We start from the raw sequence: 17,451 nt of genomic DNA, 5'->3' as shown, positions 1-17,451 counted from the left end.
CCCGTTCAAGTCACGGGCCATAGACTGGTGCCCCTTGGCTAATCGAATCCGCACATTTTAAAGTCTGGCTCAGGAGCAAAGCATCTCTATCTTTCACACACATACATTTTTTTGTCTGTTATCCAGAGCGATTTTACAGTAGATAGTGCATACACATTTCGTACACAACAAACACACTTGAATTAATCAGATTGCATATTTTATTTTATTTTTGCAATAATCGAATTTAAACAATCTCGCCCGCTATCATTGGTCAATGCATTTGCCATTTGCAGCTGGCTGTCAACACGAGCAGACTCCTCCCTTCGCCATGTTTCGGGCTGTAAACATCCTGCTGATTTTAAAAGGACACTGAGCGGGAGGAAGTCTACTGGCGCCATCTTGACTCTTTTCATGAGTACAACAGGAAGAGACAATCGCTGGGAGTAATTGCATAATCATTGATATTTATTTTGAAAGGGGGGGTACAATCGGTAAGTTAAATATATTTTACTTTATGAAAAAAAAAATGATTTGTGAGTTTTGTGATGAGAAATTAGCGTGCACGCCGATGCTTTCTGTACCGGGGCCCTCCTACCAACTAGCGCGCCTGCTAACCGCTACCGGGGGGGAAAAAGTGTTTGCAGTTAATGCACGCACGCTCAGCACCGTCGCTAGTTAGCGTGAAATGATGCATCCCACAATTATGATCAATTAGGATGATGTATTATCATGCTTCTCTTCTTATTTTGTTTACTTTGATATATGTTCCTAGGATTTCAAGCTAGCTAACTAGCTCTCTTGCTAACTGAACAGTTAACGTGAGCTAGCATGTTAGCATGCTAGCCTAGCCATGTTCAATCAAAGCCCCAAGTAGTAGATTTTTTTTCCGGACAACTTTTAACTCGCAAGTCCACCAGTACTTGAATATGAGCTGCTAACTATATAAATCCCGTTTCAACCAGTACAATAATTAGCTACCCTAAGTTATTTATTAGATTGCAAGGCAGATATTTCTGATTATTGGTCTCCTATCATCCAAAAAGCCAAAAGAGTCGTGAATGAGAAGTATTTTCAATCCAAAACTACACATTTTATTCGTTGATATTAGCTACAACTACCGTCTATTTTGCATGTAGAATTTTCTTCCCAAAAGCTTAGCTACCTAAACATTTAGAGAAAGTTGCTATTTCACATACCATAAAGCGTTGAAATACGTATTTCTCTATTCCAGGTGCTCTGACCCCCGGTTCTTCAAGAGCTAGCAACCAACCGGGGCAATGTTCTACGCCCACTTTGTCCTGTCCAAACGTGGGCCTCTGGCCAAGATCTGGCTAGCGGCCCACTGGGACAAGAAGCTGACCAAGGCTCATGTGTTTGAATGTAACCTAGAGAGCAGTGTGGAGAGCATTATCTGCCCCAAGGTAAGCGGAGACCTGGCTAGCAGATATCATGATTCATGTCTCTGTTGAATGCCCTTACACAATGAAGACCCAGTCTGAGAAGTCAGTCTCATCCCTTGGCCGTTCATTAGACATCCCATTGGCTAACCTTATTTCCGCATTGCCCAATCCAATAGTTTCAGATCTACGTGTGGAAGAAGTAGGTATGGGTCTAATGATGGAACTAGGTAGTGACCAGATTAGAACCAGGCCGATTGACTGAGGCAGCATGCATGTTACCCACATCAAGTAACATACCTTGGTAGTGACCAGATTAGAACCAGGCCGATTGACTGAGACTGCATGCATGTTACCCACATCAAGTAACATACCTTGGTAGTGACCACAGCTACTGGGTGATGCTTGCGGTCGACTGTTCTTCGGCCGATGATGATGTAATGTTACCTATGACGTCTCCTCCCTGATGTGATCCATGGGACCTGGTCAGGAGGGCACATCGTTACGCAACGTTCAAACTAGAAGTCTATTCTTGTAGACCAGAAATGATTGTCAGATAGAATAGGGAATCATATCGTCTCTCTTCATTCTGTATCAACTGCGTTCAGAACATTTCACCACACTGAATACACCCATGGTTCTGTCTCCTCCCCCTAGGTGAAGATGGCGCTGAGGACCTCAGGTCACCTCCTGCTCGGTGTGGTGAGGATCTACAACAGGAAGGCCAAGTACCTCCTGGCTGACTGTAATGAAGCCTTCATCAAGATCAAGATGGCTTTCAGACCAGGTGCGTAGCTTGGCTCTTATTATGGGACTAGGAAATAAACTTAATCAAGATGGCTTTCAAACCAGGTATGTAGCTAGGGTCTTATGGGACTAGGAATAAGGTTAATCAATGTGGCTTTCAGACCAGGTACTTGACTAGGACTAAACTTGAGGAGATCAGGAGTTTGAGCGGCTGGTGATCCTAGTCTTACTGATTTTTTTGTTTGTTTATTTGCTCACCACTCTGTCTGGCTGCCCCCCAGGTGTGGTGGATCTGCCAGAGGAGAACAGAGAGGCTGCCTACAACGCTATCACCCTGCCGGAGGATTTCCACGACTTTGACCAACCCTTACCTGACCTTGAGTAAGTCATGTATATATATATATGTGTGTATGTGTGTGTATATGTATATGTGTGTATATGTATATGTGTGTATATGTATATGTGTGTATGTGTGTCTATGGAGGAAGTTCCCTCCCAATACAACCCTACACAGCCCTCCCAGGAAGAGGACTGTTGCTTTTGTAACAGGCAACTAATGAGGATGCAAATCACCTAACAAGTATTCTCCTAATTTTAGGAGACCCCTGTCCCTTCCTAACCAAATACAGATTGTACTCGGCTATCTGACATAAGGAACGGGTGATTATGCAGCGCTATAACGTTGACACTTCCGGTTGTTTCCACAGCGACATAGACGTCGCCCAGCAGTTCACCCTGAACCAGAGCAGAGTGGAGGAGATCACCATGAGGGAGGAGGTGGGGAACCTCAGCCTCATGCAGGACAATGACTTTGGTAAGGGGCTGTCTGTCAATATTCCTGGCTTTTTGTTCGACGTGCTCCGGTATTTTTGGCGACCAAGAAAGTGTGTATATTTATTTCAACTCCCGTCTTTGGCTTGATGTCAACGTGGAGTTTACATCTCCCCCACGTGGGCCGGTCAGCCACCTAGCAATTTTAGTTCTAGCCAATGAGCTTCAGCTCCTCCCATTTTGCATAATCTATGAGCAGAATTACTCATACCTCAATTAGCTGTGAAATCCCAAGTTTCAAAGCAACTTTTTAAATATTTTTTTTATTTAATTTTTTTTTTTTTTTTTAACTGTAAGGTACATTTGGCATGGCACATCTCCCCCATGTGGGCCAGCCCCCTAGCAATTTTAGTTCTAGCCAATGAGCTTCAGCTCCTCCCATTTGAGTGACAGCTAGCCAGAGGCCTGCCCAGCGATATCCAGGGCGGGCTCAACGGCCCAGTGGACACAGCAGAGAGAGAGAGAGAGAGCAACGACGTGGTGCACATATCAGCACGTGTGTGTGATGTATTATGCAAATTTTTGTGGGCCGCTTTTGGCTCGTGTGCTACTTTCAGAACTACTGGCTGAAAAGTATACAAAGTACCTGATAATCTCTTTAACTGGGTTTTGGATCGCTACTGAATATGCAACAGCAAGTCATGTTCATAATACACAACATTGCATTTCCCCTGTAAAAACCAAACTGGTTCATGAATATGCAAATCTAAAACTAAGTCATACGTTCTCAATACTAACTAGATTACCTAGCTGGAGACATATTCTCATAATGCTAACTAGATTACCTAGCTGGAGACATATTATCATTATGCTAACTAGATTACCTAGCTGGAGACACATTCTCATTATGCTAACTAGATTACTTAGCTGGAGACATATTCTCATTATGCTAACTGGATTACCTAGCTGGAGACACATTCTCATTATGCTAACTAGATTACCTAGCTGGAGACACATTCTCATTATGCTAACTAGATTACCTAGCTGGAGACACATTCTCATTATGCTAACTAGATTACCTAGCTGGAGACACATTCTCAATGCTAACTAGATTACTTAGCTGGAGACATATTCTCATAATGCTAACTAGATTACCTAGCTGGAGACATTCTCATAATGCTAACTAGATTACTTAGATTAGTTAGAATCAGACCTTCTCATGAATATTACCTTAGATCCCATCTCTTTGCCATTGGCTTTCCATGTATTGTAACAACCCTCTGTGTCCCTCCCGCGCTCCCAGCTGACTTTGGCATGGATGACCGTGAGATGATGAGGGTAGAGGGAGGCTTTGAAGAGGACATCATCCATGGAGCGACAGCCTCCAATCTGCTGCTGGAGGCAGAGCCTGGGCCTGCTCACCTGCCGGACAAGTCCAACCACCTGGAGTACGACGACTTTGGAGACACCATGGAGAACAACGAAGGAGGAATGCTGGGTAGGGAGGGTGCTGGGATGGAGGGGGGAGGGTGCTGGGATGGAGGGAAATGCTGGGTGGGAGGGTGCTGGGAGGGGGGGAAATGCTGGGTAGGAGGATGGAGGGGGGGAAATGCTGGGTAGGAGGGGGGGAAATGCTGGGTAGGAGGGGGGGAAATGCTGGGTAGGAGGATGGGGGGGGGGGGAATGCTGGGTAGGGGGATGGGAGGGGGGGAAATGCTGGGTAGGGGGATGGGAGGGGGGGAAATGCTGGGTAGGGGGATGGGAGGGGGGGAAATGCTGGGTAGGGGGATGGGAGGGGGGGAAATGCTGGGTAGGGGGATGGGAGGGGGGGAAATGCTGGGTAGGAGGAGGGGGGGGGGGGTGCTGGGAGGGACGGGAATACTGGGGGGTGGTGCTGGGAGGGGGGGGGGGGGGACCGCCCCATAGCGTTGACTGTCTCTGTGCTCTAAGCTGTGTGTTTGTGTGAAGGATTAATATAGTACTATTCTAAATTCAGAGTGATGTGTTGACGGCAGTCAGTGTTATCACCCCCCCCTCTCCCCAAATGGTTTGTCCCGGAGCCTGAACTGTGTGTTGTCTCGTTTGTCCAGTGGATAAACTACTGTCCCAGGAGGATGGGGGTGGTATATTTGACGACCCTCCAGCCATCACAGAGAGCGTGATTCCCCCAGACCATGGAGACGATGAGGACGACTTCGACAACCTACAGTCACGTGCGTTCATTACCCAGACCGATGTGGTCATTTTAAAATCTGTTGATCTGTCTCTCTTTCTGGGATAACGTGTCAGTGTGTTGTTCATTAGGGCGTACCGTAGCAAATACATTTCCCAGCAGAAAACAAAACACCTGTGTTCTCATTTGACAAGTTCAGGTTGTAATCTCCCTGTTTCTCAAACGTTTTCTCCCTACTGAACACTACCCGGATCACAAGCTTGTGTGTTTGGTTAATCGATAACAATTCACCATTTAAAACGACCTAGAAGCTTGTTATTGTCGACTTAACCTTGACACCATTAAAACGACCTAGAAACTTCTTATTATCGACTTAACCTTGACGCCATTAAAACGACCTAGAAGCTTGTTATTATCGACTTAACCTTGACACCATTAGAACGACCTAGAAGCTTGTTATTATCGACTTAACCATGATACCATTAGAACGACCTAGAAGCTTGTTATTATCGACTTAACCAAGACACCATTAAAATAACCTAGAAGATAATTACTGCTGTCATCACTCCTACTGTGTGCATTAAGATGTGTTGTTGTCCCACAGCGGGTCCAGACAGTCCCGACTCCGGCCCAGTCGAGCCCCTGCCGGCCATGCAGGACCAGACGGAACAGACCACTCTGGTCCACAATGAGGAAGAGGCTTTTGCCTTGGAGCCCATCGACATCACTGGTGAGCAGCTCGACTCTGTCAGAATAGTGTAGAAACACGACCAATAACACTTCTCTTCTCTCGCTGGTACAGAGACATTCTAGAACTCTCTGGTACAGAGCCATTCTAGAACTCTCTGGTACAGAGCCATTCTAGAACTCTCTGGTACAGAGACATTCTAGAACTCTCTGGTACAGAGACATTCTAGAACTCTCTGGTACAGAGACATTCTAGAACTCTCTGGTACAGAGGATAATTAATTAATGGTTCCTTCTATTAAGGCAAGTCGTCCAGGTCCTGAGGCAGCAAAGCATCCACAAAACCATCAAAATCAAATTTATTTACATAGCCCTTCGTACATCAGCTGATATCTCAAAGTGCTGTACAGAAACCCAGCCTAAAACCCCAAACAGCAAGCAATGCAGGTGTAGAAGCACGGTGGCTAGGAAAAACTCCCTAGAAAGGCCAAAACCTAGAGAGGAACCAGGCTATGAGGGGTGGCCAGTCCTCTTCTGGCTGTGCCGGGTGGAGATTATAACAGAACATGGCCAAGATGTTCAAATGTTCATAAATGACCAGCATGGTCGAATAATAATAAGGCAGAACAGTTGAAACTGGAGCAGCAGCACGGCCAGGTGGACTGGGGACAGCAAGGAGTCATCATGTCAGGTAGTCCTGGGGCATGGTCCTAGGGCTCAGGTCCTCTGAGAGAGAGAGAGAGAGAGAATTAGAGAGAGCACACATAAATTCACACAGGACACCGAATAGGACAGGAGAAGTACTCCAGATATAACAAACTGACCCTAGCCCCCGACACCCTGACCCACACTACCGCCACCATGCTTGACCGTTGGTATACGTTTCTTACTGTGGAATGCAGTGTTTGGTTGAAAACGGTTAAAATTTGAAGTTTTCTTGAGTTGTAAGGAGGCAATTACTTTTTCACCGGGGAATTGGGTGTTGAATAACTTTGTTAGTGTAAAAAAAATATGTATATATTTTATTTATTTCTAAACTCTGGTTCCCTTTATTTAATATTAGGTTTTGGTTGAATATCCGATTTACATTTCAGTATCAAAAATATGCAAACAAATCCTTCTTCCCAGCAAAGCGGTGTTGGGAACTTTTAATCTCTAGTTCTGTAAAAACACAATGAAAAACACTTCAGTTGTCTCCGCTTGTCGGGAACTAAGAGAATAACTTGAGTTGTCTCCGCTTGTCTGGAACTAAGAGAATAACTTCAGTTGTCTCAGCTTGTCTGGAACTAAGAGAATAACTTCAGTTGTCTCCGCTTGTCGGGAACTAAGAGAATAACTTCAGTTGTCTCCGCTTGTCGGGAACTAAGAGAATAACTTCAGTTGTCTCCGCTTGTCGGGAACTAAGAGAATAACTTCAGTTGTCTCCGCTTGTCGGGAACTAAGAGAATAACTTCAGTTGTCTCCGCTTGTCGGGAACTAAGAGAATAACTTCAGTTGTCTCCGCTTGTCGGGAACTAAGAGAATAACTTGAGTTGCCTCTGGAATGAAATGCCGACACAGAGTTGATTGATATTGTTGAACATTGACACCACGGGGACTTGAGCTTTTGAAGAATCGCTCTTTCTTAGATTGACTCCAGTCTGCGTACGAAACCCGGAAATAAACACCTGCCCCCTGCTGGCGAAGAATCACCTTCTTTATTCTGCCAATGTTTCAGCTAACCTATCAAACGTCTCGCTCTGTGGCGGAACAAACCAAATGTTAAAGAAATAGGGTTTTTTGTGGGAAAATGACATCCACACTTCGGTCTAGTGAACGAGAATGACATCCACACTTCTGTCTAGTGTCAGAGAATGACATCCACACTTCTGTCTAGTGAACGAAAATGACATCCACACTTCTGTCTAGTGAACGAGAATGACATCCACACTTCTGTCTAGTGAACGAGAATGACATCCACACTTCTCTGTCCAGTGAAAGAGACCAAGGCGAAGAGGAAGAGGAAGCTGATTGTCGACAACCTGAAGGAGCTGGACAGTAAGTCGATCCGCGCCCAGCTCAGCGACTACTCGGACATCGTGACCACGTTGGACCTGGCCCCTCCCACCAAGAAGCTGATGATGTGGAAAGAGACCGGAGGAGTGGAGAAACTCTTCTCTCTCCCCGCACAGCCGCTCTGGAACAGCAAACTGCTGAAGGTAAGAGACAGGAGGAGATCAACACACAGACGTGAACACACACACACAGACGTGAACACACACACACACACACACACACACAGACGTGAACAATGGCCTTTTGAAGTTGCAGTTACCGACTAAGATGCATGAAACCATTTACCTTTCAGCTTGTATCTCACTAGATATAGATGAGTCAGCTTGTCTGAAGGGGGTGGACACGCAGCTTTAGTCTGGAGGGGGTGGACACGCAGCTTTAGTCTGGAGGGGGTGGACACGCAGCTTTAGTCTGGGGGGGTGGACACGCAGCTTTAGTCTGGGGGGGTGGACACGCAGCTTTAGTCTGGGGGGGGTGGACACGCAGCTTTAGTCTGGGGGGGGTGGACACGCAGCTTTAGTCTGGAGGGGGTGGACACGCAGCTTTAGTCTGGAGGGGGTGGACACGCAGCTTTAGTCTGGAGGGGGTGGACACGCAGCTTTAGTCTGGAGGGGGTGGACACGCAGCTTTAGTCTGGAGGGGGTGGACACGCAGCTTTAGTCTGGGGGGGGTGGACACGCAGCTTTAGTCTGGGGGGGGTGGACACGCAGCTTTAGTCTGGAGGGGGTGGACACGCAGCTTTAGTCTGGAGGGGGTGGACACGCAGCTTTAGTCTGGAGGGGGTGGACACGCAGCTTTAGTCTGGAGGGGGTGGACACGCAGCTTTAGTCTGGAGGGGGTGGACACGCAGCTTTAGTCTGGAGGGGGTGGACACGCAGCTTTAGTCTGGAGGGGGTGGACACGCAGCTTTAGTCTGGAGGGGGTGGACACGCAGCTTTAGTCTGGAGGGGGTGGACACGCAGCTTTAGTCTGGAGGGGGTGGACACGCAGCTTTAGTCTGGAGGGGGTGGACACGCAGCTTTAGTCTGGAGGGGGTGGACACGCAGCTTTAGTCTGGAGGGGGTGGACACGCAGCTTTAGTCTGGAGGGGGTGGCCACGCAGCTTTAGTCTGGAGGGGGTGGACACGCAGCTTTAGTCTGGAGGGGGTGGACACGCAGCTTTAGTCTGGAGGGGGTGGACACGCAGCTTTAGTCTGGAGGGGGTGGACACGCAGCTTTAGTCTGGAGGGGGTGGGCACGCAGCTTTAGTCTGGAGGGGGTGGGCACGCAGCTTTAGTCTGGAGGGGGTGAACGTGTCGGAGATCTCATTAACTGTCCCTCTGGGACGACCGGAGTTGAATGGGTTTTAACTGAAATATGTCCTGTGTTGTCAGATGTTCACGCGCTGCCTGACTCCTCTGGTGCCCGATGAGATGAGGAAGAGGAGGAAGGGAGGAGAGGCTGATAGTCTGGATGAGTTCCTGAAGGACCTGGAGAACCCCGAGGTGCCCAGAGAGGAGGCTCTGTCTGGCAGGGACGTTATTGGTAAGTTTCCTTCAGCCTCCCACCCCTCATATACTAACCCCAGAGAGGAGGCTGTCTCACCCCTGATATACTAACCCCAGAGAGGAGGCTGTCTCACCCCTCATATACTAACCCCAGAGAGGAGGCTGTCCCACCCCTCATATACTAACCCCAGAGGAGGCTTTCTCCCTGTCCCACCCCTCATATACTAACCCCAGAGAGGAGGCTGTCCCATCCCTCATATACTAACCCCAGAGAGGAGGCTGTCCCACCCCTCATATACTAACCCCAGAGAGGAGGCTGTCCCACCCCTCATATACTAACCCCAGAGAGGAGGCTGTCCCACCCCTCATATACTAACCCCAGAGAGGAGGCTGTCCCACCCCTCATATACTAACCCCAGAGAGGAGGCTGTCCCACCCCTCATATACTAACCCCAGAGAGGAGGCTGTCCCACCCCTCATATACTAACCCCAGAGAGGAGGCTTTCTCCCTGTCTCACCCCTCATATACTAACCCCAGAGAGGAGGCTGTCTCACCCCTCATATACTAACCCCAGAGAGGAGGCTGTCCCACCCCTCATATACTAACCCCAGAGAGGAGGCTTTCTCCCTGTCTCACCCCTCATATACTAACCCCAGAGAGGAGGCTGTCTCACCCCTCATATACTAACCCCAGAGAGGAGGCTGTCTCACCCCTCATATACTAACCCCAGAGAGGAGGCCGTCTCACCCCTCATATACTAACCCCAGAGAGGAGGCTGTCCCACCCCTCATATACTAACCCCAGAGAGGAGGCTTTCTCCCTGTCTCACCCCTCATATACTAACCCCAGAGAGGAGGCTGTCCCATCCCTCATATACTAACCCCAGAGAGGAGGCTTTCTCCCTGTCTCACCCCTCATATACTAACCCCAGAGAGGAGGCTGTCTCACCCCTCATATACTAACCCCAGAGAGGAGGCTGTCTCACCCCTCATATACTAACCCCAGAGAGGAGGCTGTCCCACCCCTCATATACTAACCCCAGAGAGGAGGCTGTCCCACCCCTCATATAATAACCCCAGAGAGGAGGCTTTCTCCCTGTCTCACCCCTCATATACTAACCCCAGAGAGGAGGCTGTCCCACCCCTCATATACTAACCCCAGAGAGGAGGCTGTCCCACCCCTCATATACTAACCCCAGAGAGGAGGCTGTCTCACCCCTCATATACTAACCCCAGAGAGGAGGCTGTCCCACCCCTCATATACTAACCCCAGAGAGGAGGCTGTCCCACCCCTCATATACTAACCCCAGAGAGGAGGCTGTCCCACCCCTCATATACTAACCCCAGAGAGGAGGCTGTCTCACCCCTCATATACTAACCCCAGAGAGGAGGCTGTCCCACCCCTCATATACTAACCCCAGAGAGGAGGCTGTCCCACCCCTCATATACTAACCCCAGAGAGGAGGCTTTCTCCCTGTCTCACCCCTCATATACTAACCCCAGAGAGGAGGCTGTCCCACCCCTCATATACTAACCCCAGAGAGGAGGCTGTCCCACCCCTCATATACTAACCCCAGAGAGGAGGCTGTCTCACCCCTCATATACTAACCCCAGAGAGGAGGCTGTCCCACCCCTCATATACTAACCCCAGAGAGGAGGCTGTCCCACCCCTCATATACTAACCCCAGAGAGGAGGCTTTCTCCCTGTCTCACCCCTCATATACTAACCCCAGAGAGGAGGCTGTCCCACCCCTCATATACTAACCCCAGAGAGGAGGCTGTCCCACCCCTCATATACTAACCCCAGAGAGGAGGCTGTCCCACCCCTCATATACTAACCCCAGAGAGGGCTGTCTCACCCCTCATATACTAACCCCAGAGAGGAGGCTTTCTCCCTGTCTCACCCCTCATATACTAACCCCAGAGGAGGATTTCTCCCTGTCCCACCCCTCATATACTAACCCCAGAGAAGGTTTTCTCCTTCTCTCTCCTCAGACCAGACCTGTCATAATCAAACCAACCCTCTCTCTCTCTCTCTCTCCTCAGACCAGACCTGTCATTATCAAACCAACCCTGTGTCTCTCTCTCTCCTCAGACCAGACCTGTCATTATCAAACCAACCCTGTGTCTCTCTCTCTCTCCTCAGACCAGACCTGTCATTATCAAACCAACCCTGTGTCTCTCTCTCCTCAGACCAGACCATCATGGAGGAACCCAGTATGCTGCAGGCCTCAGCCATGGAGGGGAGTAGGACCACCCTGGATGAGACTGTCATGCCACCACCGTCCACCCCACACGGACTCAAACACAAGGAGGCTGGCCTGCCTGTGAGTACTGCTGCTTTCATTCAGGAGACTGGGATATCAGCCCCCCCCCCCCCCCCCCCAACCAGCCACCAATGGAATCATTCATGTTTTGTCCATTTCCTGTGACTAGTTGTCTTAACTACTGTAGTCAGATGCACCTAGTAAAGTCTCTGGATCAGAGCATCTGCTAAATTTACATAATGTTAAACGATGTGCGTAACCCCCCCCCCCCCCCCCCCCCCCAGTAATGACAGCAAGGTGTAAATAAAGGTATTCAACAACCAGTAATGAAATGGTTGATGTTTTGTCTTCCCTCTGACTTGTTCTGGTGTGTGTATCCAACAACCCTCTCTCGTCTCGTCCTTTTAGATGGGAGCCCAGGAGCCTCAGGCTGATCTCTCAGTCCTCTCGTTAGCTCAGGCTGATCAGTCGGTCCTCTCCATGGCCCAGGTAGACCTGCCCCCAGAGGAGAGCCTCAACCTCACACAGCTGGTGCCTGAGCTGGACCTGCTGGACAAGGAGAAGAAGGACAAGGATGACAGTGATGAGGAGGTGAGTGGTGGCAACTTAGGAGGGTAGAGACCTGGGGGGTTGGTGGGGTGGGTAGAGACCTGGGGGGTGGGGGGTAGAGACCTGGGGGGTTGGGGAGGAGGGTAGAGACCTGGGGGGTTGGTGGGATGGGTAGAGACCTGGGGGGTTGGGGAGGAGGGTAGAGACCTGGGGAGGAGGGTAGAGACCTGGGGAGGAGGGTAGAGACCTGGGGGGTTGGGAAGGAGGGTGGAGACTGGGGGGTGGGGTAGAGACCTGGGGGGTTGGGGAGGAGGGTGGAGACTGGGGGGTTGGGAAGGAGGGTAGAGACCTGGGGGGTGGGGTAGAGACCTGGGGGGGTTGGGGAGGAGGGTAGAGACTGGGGGGGGGTAGAGACTGGGGGGGAGTAGAGACTGGGGGGGAGTAGAGACTGGGGGGGTAGAGACCTGGGGGTTGGGGTAGAGACCTGGGGGGTTGTGGAGGAGGGTAGAGACTGGGGGGGGTAGAGACCTGGGGGGTTGGGGAGGAGGGTAGAGACTGGTGGGTTGGGGAGGGGTGGGTAGAGACTGGTGGGTTGGGGAGGGGTGGGTAGAGACTGGGAGGGGTGGGTAGAGACCTGGGGGGTTGGGGAGGAGGGTAGAGATTGTGGGGGTGGGGAGGGGGGGTAGAGACCTGGGGGGTTGGGAGGAGGGGAGGGTAGAGACTGGGGGGGTGGGGAGGAGGGTAGAGACCTGGGGGGTTGGGGAGGAGGGGGGGGTAGAGAGTGGGGGGAAATGGAGTGACATAACTGATTAGAAGTTAAGATCAGAAGATGTGTAAAGAATGTTTATATTTTTTTATGTCGTCACACTTGGGGTCAACTTGAACCGTAGCTTGATAAACACGTCAACAATGTGACCTCAACTGGCCTGATGGAAAAGTTACATCTGTGGGTAATACACATCTATGATACCTTTGGAGATGAATGGACTGTGTCCAGCCACCTTGAGGTCCTGCATGTTTTCAGAGAGAGTGTGTGTTGTGTGTGTTGTGTGTGTTGTGTGTGTGTGTGTGTGTGTGTGTGTGTGTGTGCAGGAGGAGGAGGGTGATCCAACTCAGGACCAGGAGGAGAAGAGGTGGAACAAGAGGACCCAGCAGATGCTGCATGGCCTTCAGGTAAACAAACCTCTTGTTGTTCACTTCTTCAAGTAAACAAACAAACTATGCTGATGTTCTGTTGGAAATTAGAGGTACAGAATATTACATTTCCATGTGGAATATTGCTGTAATGGAAAACAGGTCGTTGGAGAATATCTGATGTCTACGACCAGGTATTATCAGATGGTCTGTTGTCTAGCTGGTTGGACGACCCCCCTGGGTCGGTCTGTTATCTAGCTGGACGACCTCCCTGGGTCGGTCTGTTTTCTAGCTGGACGACCCCCCTGGGTCGGTCTGTTGTCTAGCTGGACAACCCTCTGGGTCGGTCTGTTGTCTAGCTGGTTGGACGACCCCCCTGGGTCGGTCTGTTATCTGGTTGGTACAGACCATTGATCAGTAAGGTGACTGTCTCTCTGTTCTCTCCTCTCTACAGCGAGTCATGGCCAAGACGGGAGCCGAGCAGGTCAGCTTGTTGGAGCTGTGCCGAGACAACAACAAGAAGCAGGCGGCCGCCAAGTTCTACAGTTTCCTGGTCCTGAAGAAACAGCAGGCCATCGAGCTCAACCAGACCGAGCCTTACAGTGACATCATCGCTACAGCCGGACCAAGATTCCACCTGGTTTAGACACTGCCCGAGGTCCAAATGGCACTGGTTCCTATACAGCGCCCTACTTTTGACCAGAGCCTCCTAGGGTTCTGGGCAAAAGTAGTGCACTATATAGGGAATATGGTGCCATTTGGAAATGTCTTTTTCACTATTTTTATGTATGTTTTAGGTTTTTTTTTTGCATTTTTTTTTGTTGGGGGGGGTGTCCTAAATGCTAACTTTGAAAAGGATTGTACTGTATCTACCACCAACTGAATCATGCAGTATTGTGTTTTTTTAAGTGAGAAATGCATTTATCCAGTATATTTATATTTCCTGTCAAGTTCCTTTTTTTTTCTCTTCATTTTGTAAAGCTTTCCGACCACACTAGTTGTTTGTTTTGGGGTGGGGGGGAGGGGGAGGGTGTTGGAACAATACATGTCCCACTGCTCTGTAACGGTCAAATTCATCAAAAGATTCATCAAATTTTAGTCTCCAATCAAGAATCCCCCCCCCCCCCCAAAAAAAATGGTGTAAGAACATTTAGTCTTTTATGCTTACATACATGCTGTTTACAGGCACTGTTATATCATGAGAGAAATGGAATAAGTGCTCTTCACCTCGACTTCTTCCTCATTGCACTTGACATAAAATCCTGGTTTTCTTTAAAAAAAAAAAAATCATCTTTTTTTGTTATTTCTGTTGATAAATTGGCTATATTACGACTAGCATTGAATTGTATTGTTTAGGTGTATAATAATGCCCATTTATTCCCGTTGCGTTTTGTACCTCCACAGCTATTGTTGTTGTTGTTGCATAAAGAAACTAGACATGTTTCAATGAAAGTTGACGATCCCATGTTTTTAAGTCTTATGGTTAACTAGCTGTTGTGATACTTCTGTAAAGAATTTGAAATAAAAGTGTTTTAATTACTTGGTTTGCACACTCTGAACCGTTCAGTCTGGTGAAATGACATCAAGCATCTGTTCCCGAAACCAAGATCAATGACTTGGTCCAGCTGACTGTTCAAAATGGCTTGGTCCAGCTGTTCAAAATGACTTGGTCCAGCTAACTGTTCAAAATTACTTGGTCCAGCTGACTGTTCAAAATGGCTTGGTCCAGCTGACTGTTCAAAATGACTTGGTCCAGCTAACTGTTCAAAATGACTTGGCCCAGCGGACTGTTCAAAATGACTTGGCCCAGCTGACTGTTCAAAATGACTTGGCCCAGCCGACTGTTCAAAATGGCTTGGCCCAGCTGACTGTTCAAAATGACTTGGTCCAGCGGACTGTTCAAAATGACTTGGCCCAGCGGACTGTTCAAAATGACTTGGCCCAGCTGACTGTTCAAAATGACTTGGCCCAGCCGACTGTTCAAAATGACTTGGCCCAGCGGACTGTTCAAAATGACTTGGCCCAGCTGACTGTTCAAAATGACTTGGCCCAGCGGACTGTTCAAAATGGCTTGGCCCAGCTGACTGTTCAAAATGACTTGGTCCAGCCGACTGTTCAAAATGACTTGGTCCAGCCGACTGTTCAAAATGACTTGGCCCAGCGGACTGTTCAAAATGGCTTGGCCCAGCGGACTGTTCAAAATGACTTGGTCCAGCGGACTGTTCAAAATGACTTGGCCCAGCGGACTGTTCAAAATGACTTGGCCCAGCTGACTGTTCAAAATGACTTGGCCCAGCGGACTGTTCAAAATGACTTGGCCCAGCTGACTGTTCAAAATGACTTGGCCCAGCTGACTGTTCAAAATGACTTGGCCCAGCTGACTGTTCAAAATTACTTGGCCCAGCTGACTGTTCAAAATGACTTGGTCCAGCTGACTGTTCAAAATGGCTTGAAATGATTTAATCTTTTAGAGAAATGTGGACTTAAAATAACTGACTTGACAAATTGAGGCTAACTTAAAGGGATGCTTAAATATTTTGGCAATGAAACCTTTTTACATACTTCCTCAGAGTCCAATGAATTTGTGGATATCATTTTTATGTCTGTGTGCAGTTTGAAATCAAATCAAAATGTATTTGTCACGTGCGCAATTTAAAGGAAAAAAAGGGAAGTTGCTAACTAGCGTTAGCGCATTGAATGGAAGTCTATGGGAACAGCTAGCATGCTTCCTTCATTCTGGACACAGTCTGAGACACAAAAAATGGTATCCACGAGTTAATCTGACTGGGGAAGAAGATAAAGGACTTCATTGCCAAAATCTCGAGGTATCCCTTTAATAATCCTGCTGTTTAGAATACAACACCAGTTGACACTCGTGACTCCCAACGAAAAAATTTAAAACCCGCCAGCTGTATGTTAATCATGTTGTTCAGCCGCGACTCTGTGAAACAAGATATTAATCAAATGTATTTATAAAGCCCTTCTTACATCAGCTGATATCTCAAAGTGCTGTACAGAAACCCAGCCTAAAACCCCAAACAGCAAGCAATGCAGATGTAGAAGCTCGGTGGCTAGGAAAAACTCCCTAGAAAGGCCAAAACCTAGGAAGAAACCTAGAGAGGAACCAGGCTATGAGGGGTGGCCAGTCCTCTTTTGGCTGTGCCGGGTGGAGATTATAACAGAACAAGATGTTCAAATGTTCATAAATGACCAGCAGGATCAGATAATAATAATCACAGTAGTTGTCGAGGGTGCAACAGGTCAGCACCTCAGGAGTAAATATCAGTTGGCTTTCATAGCTGATCATTAGAGTATCTCTACCGCTCCTGCTGTCTCTAGAGAGTTGAAAACAGCAGGTCTGGGACAGGTAGCACGTTCGGTGAACAGGTCAGGGTTCCATAGCCGCAGGCAGAACAGTTGAAACTGGAGCAGCAGCACGGCCAGGTGGACTGGAGACAGCAAGGAGTCATCATGCCATGTAGTCCTGAGGCATGGTCCTAGCTAGGGCTCAGGTCCTCCAAGAGAGAAAAGGAGAGAGAGAGAATTAGAGCATACTTAAATTCACACAGGACACCAGATAAGACAGGAGAAGTACTCCAGATATAACAGACTGACCCTTGCCCCCCGACACATAAACTACTGCAGCATAAATACTGGAGGCTAAGACAGGAGGGTCAGGAGACACTGTGGCCCCATCCGATGATACCCCCGGACAGGGCCAAACTGGCAGGATATAACCCCACCCACTTTGCCAAAACACAGCCCCCACACCACTAGAGGGATGTCTTCAACCACCAACTTACCATCCTCAGACAAGTTTTTAATGTCCCGTTGGTAGGATATACATGCTCGTCTATTTGAATCTAATTTGATTCTACGTTGGCTAATAGGACCGATGGTAAATGTAGATCACCCTCTTTGAGACGGATCCTTACAAGGCACCCGGACCGTCGTCCACGATATCTCCGTCTTTTCATACGGGGATGAGTGCCCTGTTGGGGATGACGTCATCGTTTCCGTCCGACTCGTTGAAGAATTCCGCCGGTACGGGGCGAGTAATCGCTGCCCTGATATCAAGAAGCTCTTTTCGGTCATAAGACACCTCGTCAGAAACATTATGTACAAAATAAGTGACAAATAAAGAAAAAATAAATACATATCGGTTACGGGGTCGTAAAACGGCAACCATCTCCTTCGGCGTC

At 48.6% G+C, this 17,451-nt stretch overlaps 1 protein-coding gene across 1 annotated transcript; it reads left to right on the top strand.

The window, feature by feature from the left end:
* The first annotated feature begins 293 nt into the window (after positions 1 to 293).
* On the top strand, positions 294 to 14,793 carry LOC110512108 (double-strand-break repair protein rad21 homolog A). Its single transcript, XM_036937853.1, has 14 exons — positions 294 to 473; positions 1,214 to 1,403; positions 2,037 to 2,166; positions 2,408 to 2,507; positions 2,834 to 2,940; positions 4,201 to 4,395; positions 4,988 to 5,110; positions 5,675 to 5,800; positions 7,732 to 7,955; positions 9,186 to 9,336; positions 11,493 to 11,626; positions 11,975 to 12,157; positions 13,208 to 13,288; positions 13,704 to 14,793. The coding sequence occupies exons 2-14, from the start codon at positions 1,260 to 1,262 to the stop codon at positions 13,893 to 13,895; spliced, it is 1,890 nt and encodes a 629-aa protein (XP_036793748.1). The 5' UTR covers positions 294 to 473; positions 1,214 to 1,259; the 3' UTR covers positions 13,896 to 14,793.
* The last annotated feature ends 2,658 nt before the right edge of the window (positions 14,794 to 17,451 follow it).

Source organism: Oncorhynchus mykiss, chromosome 2 (genome assembly GCF_013265735.2).
Source record: "Oncorhynchus mykiss isolate Arlee chromosome 2, USDA_OmykA_1.1, whole genome shotgun sequence".
Lineage (NCBI taxonomy): Eukaryota > Metazoa > Chordata > Actinopteri > Salmoniformes > Salmonidae > Oncorhynchus > Oncorhynchus mykiss.
This window is presented reverse-complemented; position numbering and strand designations above follow the sequence as displayed.

What these genes read in the sequence shown, in the direction of transcription:
- LOC110512108 (XM_036937853.1), top strand. Translation starts at nt 1,260, where the DNA reads ATGTTCTACGCCCACTTTGTCCTGTCCAAACGTGGGCCTCTGGCCAAG. An exon ending in AGAGCATTATCTGCCCCAAG is followed by an intron (nt 1,404 to 2,036) that starts GTAAGCGGAGAC and finishes TCCTCCCCCTAG; the next exon opens with GTGAAGATGGCGCTGAGGAC. An exon ending in CTTCGACAACCTACAGTCAC is followed by an intron (nt 5,111 to 5,674) that starts GTGCGTTCATTA and finishes GTTGTCCCACAG; the next exon opens with CGGGTCCAGACAGTCCCGAC.